General features: G+C 34.0%; 1 protein-coding gene across 1 annotated transcript in view; it reads left to right on the top strand.

Moving 5' to 3' along the window:
• Positions 1-10,094, top strand: part of ADAMTS20 (ADAM metallopeptidase with thrombospondin type 1 motif, 20) — a gene marked incomplete at its 5' end in the record, with an annotated part of 169,537 nt that overhangs the window by 55,577 nt on the left and 103,866 nt on the right. The window contains 2 exons of the mRNA XM_005881718.2: positions 291-331; positions 8,469-8,574. Coding sequence (XP_005881780.1) covers positions 291-331; positions 8,469-8,574 — 147 coding nt within the window. The remainder of the gene's footprint in view (positions 1-290; positions 332-8,468; positions 8,575-10,094) is intronic.

Below are 10,094 nucleotides of genomic sequence, written 5' to 3'. Positions count from 1 at the left end.
GGCCTCTAGTATTACATATACTGTATAAGTAAAAGCAAAGAGGTGAAAAATACACTTAAAAAGTTTTTCCTAGAACTTGGTTAAGCTTCAACTATTTACAGCCATCACTTTTATATAGCACCCATTTCTTACTGCTATGCACAGCTCTTAAGTTTAAACTTATTGAGAGCGTATTAAGAACTGGGTTTTAGAAGTTGGTTTGTGGTAATAGTTACAAGCTTGTTTATCTTTGTTTTGGCTTGTTGCAAAAATATTTTCTGAAAATGCTTCAAAATCTTTTTTTTTTTAAGGGAAGACATTTGTGGAGCTAGAGAGAAATGTGACACATTAGGTAAGTTATTTTGTAAATTAAGTATAGCCTATATAATTGTTTACTGAATTATTTAAGGTGATGTTTAGGTTATTTTACATTTTAATCATTTTGATCAATTATCTTGATTAATGATTATAGTTGTCACTATTATTTGATTCTGCTTCTATAAATTTTAAAGACTAATAAGAACTAATATATGCCAATTACTAAATATCAATTGCTGTGCAGAGCTTGACATATTTTAAGTGTTTTCATTTATAATACATTTTTTAAATTTATCTTTATTGTTGAAACTATTAGATGTCCCCTTTCCCCTTCCCGCATTGACTTCTTTCTATACTGTACCCCCCACCCCTGGGCTTCACAGTACTATTGTTTGTGTCCATGGATTATGCATATACACATACAAGTTCTTTGGTTAATCTATAATATTTTATTCATGCAAAATAATACTTAGTAACCTATATGCAAATTTAAAGCAAAATAATAAAATAAATAGCCATGAACCCACCACCAGATTTAAGAGCTAGTATTTCATCAACACTGCTGTATGGCCTGTGCTAAGTCCTATTCCGGCCCCTTGCATTTCCCAGGAGGTAGCCAATAAGTGAATTTGTATGTGCCAGTTCCTTCCATCTTTTGAAAAAGTTTTATTAACTTATATGTAAATGTGTTCCTAAAAGAAATTGTTTGGTTTTGCTTCTTTTTGAGCTTTGTAGTAGTAGTTCATGCCTTTTCACTGCTGTATAATATTTTGTCCTATACCTGTTAGTGGATTGGCCTGATTCCAACTGTGATCTATTACAGACTTTACTATAAGAGCTGGGGTATAGTCTTATGATTAGAATTGCTATGTCAGTAAATGTGCTAATGTTCAATTATTATAAGATTTACCAAATTATTTTCTAAAGTAGTTTTACTGATTTAGACCTTTATAAATAGTATATGAACTTTCCTTTTGATTATGTCCTTATCAACACAAGCTATGTTCAGATTGCTTATTTTTGCCAATCTGAATATAATATATTTTATTGCAGTAATAATTTTCAGTTCAATGATTACTAATGAATATTGTCTGTCGTGCTTGTCTTTGTAAAAAAACAACACAATAGTTGGCTTTTTATCTGTTTTGTTCTTGTTATTAATCCTCACCTGAGGATATTTTGATATTTTCCCATTATTTTATTTTTAGATAGAGTAGAAGAGAGAAAGGAAGGTGGAGGGGATGGGGGGGGGGGGGGGGAGGGACATCAATGTGAGAGAGACTCATTGATTGGTTGCCTCCCGCACATGCCCTGGGAACGAACCTGCAACCTAGGTATGTGTCCTTGACTGGGAATCACACTCTTTTGATGCTCTAACCACTGAGAAATACTGGCCAAGGCTCTGTGTTTTTACTTCATTAATTTCTGTTCTATTTTTTTTTCCAATTTTACTCCTACTGTTCTATTTGTAATGTAAATTGTCTGCTTAGCTGGTTAGCATCCAGGCTATTTTCTTTTCTAATTTTATTATTTAAAACTATCGATTTACTTTAATGTATCATGTTGTTGTGTCCCACAAGTTTTGATAGATATTTTTCATGTCATTTAAATTTTAAAAAATTCTAAGTATGTGTAAATTCTATCATGATTTCTTTGACTTATTTAGAAAAGCATTTAAAATTTTCTTCATATTAAATTCGCATTTAATGTCATTGTAGTTGGACAACATGATCTATATAAAACCTATTCTTTGAAATCTTTTGGTATTACCTTTGTGGTCTATTATGTAGTCAATTAAAAAATGCTCTATGTATTTTTTAAAAGAATGTATATTCCCTAACTATGGTACACAGGGTTCTCTATGTCTGTTAAATCAAAGTTGCTTAATTGTATACTTACTAATTTTTTGCTTATTGGTAACTAGCTTGAAACATGAGTATATAACTTGAAACATGAGTATATATCTGTACTCTTCATATAGTATTACAATTTTTCATTTCATCCATTTTCAGGTGAATGTTTTTGGTACATATAAGTTTGAATTGAGCCTTTTACAATTGTATAGTGACCCCAACTTTTTATATAGTATTTGCTGGATATATCTGTTCCTCCAATTTCCCAGTGCCCTACTTTAGGTGTTTTGCTTGAAAACAACATATAATTGGATTTTAAAAATAACGTCTATAATCTGTTTAACTGGCAAAATTAGTCCATTTACACTAATTGTAATTATTGTTATATATTGACATATATATATATATTTTTGATTTTCTTTCTGTTTATTCCATTTTGTACTGTGTTTCCCTTCCCTACCTTCACTTTTTTGGCCTCCTTTGGGTAATTACATTTTTAAATCAGTTTTTTTATTCTACTGTTCTCTTTGCAGGTTGAAATTGTATATACTATTTTATTATTTTTGAGGTTACTCTGGCTTTTTACTAACATATTTAACATTGTCTAAAGCTGTCTCCTAAACAGATATCTTAGATCACTTAAACTTTGTTCAACTTTCTTCTACCTTACATGATAATGTCTATTTTATATCACTTTGTAAACTTTGTGTATTAAAGGGTAATGTTTTGTATTTAATATTTGTTAAAATTTGTGCCCACCTTTACAATTTTTTCATAATTTCATCCCCTCCGCTCTGAATTATGGACTTTAAAAGTTCCTTTAGTGAAGATATATTAGTGAAAAATTCTCTATTTTATTTATTCTGGAAGTTTCTTTAATTTACCCATATGTATTTCTAGTACCAATTCTAGGTCGACAGTTATTCTATGTCAGTTTTTTGAATTTGTAATTGTATTAGCTTTTGGCTTTTGCTATTGAGAAATCTGTAGTCTGTTTAGTTGTAGATTTTTGGTGATTTGTTTTTTATTCTGGCTGCTTTTAAGATCTTCTCTTTGTTTTGGATATGACACAGTTTCATTAAAATTGTTTCTTAATATAATTTTCTTTTTATTTATTCTGCTTGGGATATGTTGTGATTCCTATATCCATTGATTAATATCTTCAACTCTGAAAATTTCCCAACCTTCTTTTCCTTCAAAATGTGTCCTTATATTCGATCTGCTCTCTCATGGGACCCTAATTACATTTGTATTAGGTCTTCTCATACTGTTTCCCATGCTTTCATTTCTTTTTCTCCTCATGTTTCATTCAAGCAGTTCTAACATGCATTTTAGTATTTCTCTCTCGTCTGCTTCTAATTTGATATTTCAACCATCCTCTGAATTTTCCATTTTAATATGTTTTTCAATTTAACAGATGTTAGTTAGCTCTTATTCAAAATCTGTGTTCATTTTGTTTACATTCTTTTTATATTTGTTCATATTTGTAATTGCCTTTCATGTTTACTTAAACGTTTCATTTGGAGTAATAGTATATTCATCTCTGACAGTTCCCATATCTTAAACAGTTGAAGGCCAAATATGTGGTTTCTGCTTTCTCTTGTGTTGACTTGTTTGTATGTTTGGCAATCTTTGATTGTGAGCTCATATTTACTTAATATTAATCCATGAGATTAGAGGTGAACTGCTTAAAAAGAATGTACTTTCTTTCAGAGAGTATTTTCTGGTGTTTTGCTGTTACCCAAAGGGTGCTACTAACCAGGGTCCTTGACTTGATGTGGAAAACTCAGGATCAGTTACTGTACCTTGAGGCTTCTTCTACCAAGCTCTTAGTCTCTGGATCATATTACTTTTATCAGTATTTTCCCTCAGAGTATCTTCTATCCTTACTATCCATTGCTTACCCCTTAAGATTTAGCTCAGGTATAAATGTGTGTGTGTGTATGCATGCATATTGTATGAGAGAGGGGCAGCGGAACAATATATGTTAGATTTTGGAGATTGAGACTTGATCATTCTTGTAAAACATGTCAAGTCAGTATTCATTAAAACGTAGTTTTTATTAATGATCTAGTTTCTTTGTGTTAGGAGGACTCTTAAGAAACTGTAATCTTCTATAAATGTGAAAATAGATAACCGCTACTGTAATTATTACAACAGGACCCTGTTCTCTTCTCTCTGAAAACTATTCTCTGGCTATGTTAGGTATAGTATTTTATCAGTCAATCTAACAAGAATCCATAAATATATTTCATATTATCTATGTCCTATTTTCACATCTTTATACTAAAAGTTAAATATGAAAATGTCTGCCACATCTTACTGTTTTTTTAAATGATTTAATGCTAGATATTCTGAACTATATATGTAGAAGTGGGTAGTCTTCTAGTCTCCATTCATTTTTTTGGTAGTTTCCAGCCTCCCCAATGCACATCAATCATAGTGACATTTAGAAACGTAAACTGAAAATAGAGTGTTCTTATTATTCTATTGAGGGAAGGGTAATGATAATAATGATAACTGATATATCCGAATGGATTTTATATACAATACTAAATTTTACATGATTTAACTCTTAATGTCTACAACAAATCTATGAAGTAAGAACAACTATTCCAATTTTATAGATGAGAACAAATGATTTTCCCAGGGTTGCCCATCTTGTATTAACACAATATATAGTATTTTATGTTCTCATCTAAAATATATGAAAAAACAACAAACTAAGGATAGTTCTTAAGATAAATACAGAATGTTGGTAATAATTGCTATATCTTCTTTTGCAAGTACTGTTGCCCCAGTCTCTGAGCTTGTTTTGCAAAGTGTGTTGAAAATGGTAGTTATTGTTCAAGATGGCTGGATTAGATGACTCTGTGCAGCTTATTGCACTAACAAACAAGGGAGCCTGTATCAAATTTGGGCCCATGCTACTTTATTCTATCTTTGGCCACTTTTAGAAAACCCAATACCAGCTTGAGTGGATCTAGGCAAAAACCATCAACAAGTAGCTTGGTATCACAATGCTATACATTCAGTTCGATTTTTGTTGGTCTTGACTGTTTATGGGCATACTTGAATGTGGTTTCTATTCACATGCAATGCATATTTTCACAAGTCTATTATGTGACTAAAATGGCCATATTAGAATATATCCTTAAGCATGAAACAAAGTTTGAGTGGTAACAGAGACAATATCGTGTTCCAAATATCTCCATGTCCCTGAAAATAAATATATTGGAACTTGAGCCATTTGACAGATTGAAAATACTAATGAAGACAGGGAGGACAGCAGAAATTTATGGAAAAATTTGTTCAGTTATAACTTATTCTGACAAAGGAGAAATATAGTATTGACTAAAACTGATTAAAGAATTTCACATACAATATGAATTTCCCTCATTCTTTGGACAGTTTAGCTACATTTTATTTATTTTTTTCTTCCTTGCTTTTGGTCTTGATTCTAAGAAAACGTTCTTTGGTGGTGGTGGGGGCTTTGCCCTAGTAAGTTTTTTTTTTGGCCAGAAAAGGGTCAGAAAGAGAGCAGATCTTTTCTTATTGTTTTGTTGTTGTTGTTAATCTTTACCTGAGGATATTTTTCCATTGATTTTTAGAGAGAGTAGAAGGGAGGGAGAGACAGATGCTCTGTCCACTGAGCCAAACTGGCTAGGGCTCTTTCCTTATTGTTAAAAAAAGTGTTGGCGAATGAACTCAGTCTGATTTTTTCCAGCATTTTTAGATTCTTCAGTTTAACCTCTATTTCTTTTAAATCCCAACAAAGCCATTCTAATTGTTGGGATACTTACTTTAAATGTGGGGAAATGTCTGTTTTGAATTTTTATGAATAAAGGAATACATAGGAGTAGAAAGTTAAACACAATAGATAATACAAATCAAGTCTATATTGACATTTCTAAATGCAAAAACGTTACAGTAAGAAATTGGTTAAAAATGAAAAATTCTTTATGAAAGGAATCATTGTAGGAGAGAAGCTAAATTTACAAGCAAATATTGAAGGATAGTAATAGCAAAAACCAAGGTATTATGTTAAATTAAAAATAAATGAAATAGAGCTTGATTGATAGAATATGGATTGTTGTAATGAACTCTTATTTTGAATTTCTCATTCTAGTTTATTTTTAAAGGACTCTATCAACTGGAATTACTGTGTCAGCCAGTTCATACTACCTTCATCTTTCAGCAACACATTCGTTGCGTGTTATCTATAATAATAAAAGTGTAATATGCTAATTAAACTGGACGTCCTTCCAGATGAAGCTGGGGCTGTGAGGGAAGCCCGTGCCCTGGGTGCCTGCTGGTGGCTGGAGGGAAGCCTGGGTTCTGGTTGCCTAATGGCGGCCAGAGGGAAGCCTGGGTTCAGGTGCCAGAGGGAAGCCAGTGCCAGTAGCCGGGGGGGAAGGAAGGCCTACTCTTGCATGAATTTCGTGCATTGGTCCTCTAGTTCTTTATATAAGCATGAATAGGTGCTAATATATGATACATTTTCCATTGCTGAAATAGTTATAAAATTAAGTTCTTGCAATAATTCTTGCAATAATCATGTTTTATTTAACATACTAGTGGCCCTGTGCATGAATTCATGCACATTGAAAGAAAATTAATTAGAAGAAATATTTTAATATGGCTATTCTCTCTTTATAATAGAATTGTCAACCAAATTCACGATCGATATGACAGATCGAAACACACGCATGTGATTAGCACCAGTGAGCTTTATCTGTATCGTGCATGAGCAAGTCAACTTAGCCTTTTATATATATAGAATAAACTTGCTTAATTAGATCTGCTTTCTGATGTAGCTAAACTTTTTCCAGCCCAGTGAAGCACCCCAACTTCTCTTTCAGGTAATTGTCAGCAACACAGCAGTAATATCAACACAAAGCAGATTATTATTGTAGATCACACAGGGAGAACAAAGGGTAAAATATTTAACTGCAGCAGGGTTTGACTATATTCTGCGCAGTAACAAAACCTGAAGTCATTTTCAAGGTCCACCATTTCTTCTTTTCAGTTGGGTCAAGTTTCTAAGCTTTCTAAATCTCCCTTTTCCGGCTAATGAAAAGAAAATATGATTCCATCGAGTCTCCTATCTACCTACTCCAGGACTTCTGTGAGGATCAAAGGAGATGAGGCACGGGAAAACACTTCACAGACATTTGGCTAAAGTGTAAAATGTTTCCACCAGGATATAAAGCAAGTCGTGTTCTTGGGCTGAAGAAACTCCAAGGAGGCTAGTCACTAGGGAGAGGAAGCTGGGCGTTGCTACGTGATGTCATTACCCGGCACCCACAGCGACCATTTCCAGGCTGGGCTGGGCTGTGGGCTGCATTTTGTGCCATGGGGTCTCAGCAGCGTCGGCTGCGATTTAATGGGGTGTCACTCCAGGGTGGTGGTGGGGCCTGTGTCCCACTTCGGGGAGGCCGAGTGTTGCTTTGTGGGTACCAGGTCCACGATGCCATTGCTCAGTAAATGGCCAGTGTGTGTCACAGCAGCTCCTGCATTGAGCATCTGCCCCCTGGTGGTCAGTGTGTATCATAACGACTGGTAGACCAGTTGTTCTGGTCATTAGGTCATAATGGTCGCTTAGGCTTTTATATGTAGATATAGATGTAGATATATAGATAGAGATAGAGATATATAGAAAAATAGATAGAGATATATAGATATTAAATGCTAGGTGCCATTCTAAGCTTGTAACATATACCAGGTGGGGCAAAAGTAGGTTTACAGTTGTGAATACATTAAACACAGTTTATTCTTGTATTGCTATTTATTAATTATTGTATTTTTCATATGAACAGCTGTGAACCAATTTTTGCCCCACCCTGTATTCACTCATTTAGTAATCATGGTAATTGAATAATTGTATGCTGCTTGAAAACTTAAGGAAATTATAGATAATTTATAAATTATTGTGTCCCATGCTATTTTCTTTACCAGTTATCCTATTACCAATTTCATTCATTGCCTTTCTTACAGTCTACACTAATATGGGTCTAAAAGTTTATCCTTCCTACAACAAATAATTTTTTTTCTTTTCCTGTTTTAGAAAAATTGTTTGATCGCCCATATTTTTAGATTATTTTCTTTAGTAAAGGAATCCAAGAATTTCTGTAAAAGACAAACTCAGACAAATCATTTTTTTCCTTCTTTACCTTATAAAATGTTCATGCACTGTTAACAGTCACTCTGCATTCATTTCTAGGTAGTAATGCCATTGGTAAATGCTTTAAAATTGAATTCTTACTTTATGATTTGGTATTTCCCGTTTTGATGAAATATGAATGTGAAATTTTTCAGGCTTGGCAGAATTAGGCACCCTGTGTGACCCTTTACGGAGCTGTTCTATTAGTGAAGAAAATGGCCTCAGCGCCGCCTTTACCATAGCCCACGAGCTGGGGCACGTGTAAGTACCTTCTGTCACCTCAGTAATATGCCTTCTCTCCATTCCACTTAGTGCATCTAAAAGTCCATCTTCAATTAAATGATTAGCACCTTTATGTCTTTAAAAATATTTTAGTGTAATTTTTATCCCCGAAATGCTAACTCTGGCTCTTTTGTGATCTATGTTAGGTCAGACAGGCTGCACAGATCAACAGACTAAGCAAAGAACTAGAACTTGTGAATTCTTTTATTTCATTTACTGTATTGGATTACATGGCAAGCACTTCTGGCCTCTATCCCTTGTTATCTTATACATGACCAGGTACTGTCCTCTACCATCCTATGGGAGGGCCTACAGGGCTGCTGGTTATGGGCGACTCCCAAAAATATTTGTAATACCAACTCATTTCTTGCCCTTATAGCTCAGAGCTCCAGCAGAGAATGTGGTATGTGAAAATTGCTTAATAATTAAAAGATTTAAAAAACTTTTTCTCTGAGATCCATAGTTTTTTGTTGTTGTTTTGTTTTAGGTGTTTGTGTGTGTGTGTGTGTGTGTGTGTGTGTGTGTGTGTGTTTGTGTACATGTGTAAAAATTTGGGATTCTTCTATCTGTTCCTACATTAATAAAAATTCTAATGGGGTTCTATGCTGTAAGAATGGAGGCTGCGATTTCCAATGATACCTTTGTAGCTCCCATGGAAAGTCAGAAACCCCTATACAATCTCATCCTCTGAAAAATGATTCCGATGAACCCCCAGAACACCTGGGATTTCTTGGTTAATGGCTTATAAGGAATGGAGGCTTAGGTTGCCTCTTAGTTTGACTACATTTTCTTTTCCTGGTCATGCTTTGACATAGAGTATTCAGCTGAGACAATTCCAAGTGGAGATCATTTTCAATAAACTAGTACCTCTTCCGTTCCCTTTTAGGATGGTTCTATCTCATGAGCATCAGCAAGATGCACACTCAGATTTTTTAAAAATTATTTCTTGAAGGGGGATAGGGTCAGGAATATAACTGAGGGCCATAGATGCATTGCAGTGGCATCAGAAAAACACTATTTGCTGGTTTAGAAGACTGTTCTTGCAGAGAGCACCATCTAGATATTTATTCTCCTGAGAAATTCTTTAGGTGTCTTCAGAATATGGGTAAGTAGTTTAAAAGACTGGTCTAAGTACAGATTTCAGCCTGCAAGTTAGTTCCAATGTTCCTTTTAACTGTGAGTTTGTACTTGGGCCTCAAAAAATGCATAGGATCTGATCTGTTGCCAACCAGCTAATTATTTAATGTTGCTCGTGTTGTGAAAATTTGTTGCCTTTTAGGAATGTTTTTATTATTCTAGTCTATTCATCATCACTTAGTGATTATAGACTAGAAACTTAGGCTGTTTCATATAAAATAGGTGGATATCCTATATAATAAGAGAGGGATATGCTAATTAGCCTGGATATGCTAATTAGTCACGACCAGATATTCTAATTAGTCATAACCAGTATGCAAATTGACCATCACTCCAACACAATAATAAGAGAGGTGTATGCT

Source organism: Myotis brandtii, unplaced genomic scaffold (genome assembly GCF_000412655.1).
Source record: "Myotis brandtii unplaced genomic scaffold, ASM41265v1 scaffold686, whole genome shotgun sequence".
Taxonomy (NCBI): domain Eukaryota; kingdom Metazoa; phylum Chordata; class Mammalia; order Chiroptera; family Vespertilionidae; genus Myotis; species Myotis brandtii.
Note: the sequence above shows the minus strand (reverse complement) of the source record. Positions and strands in the feature narration are given on the sequence as shown.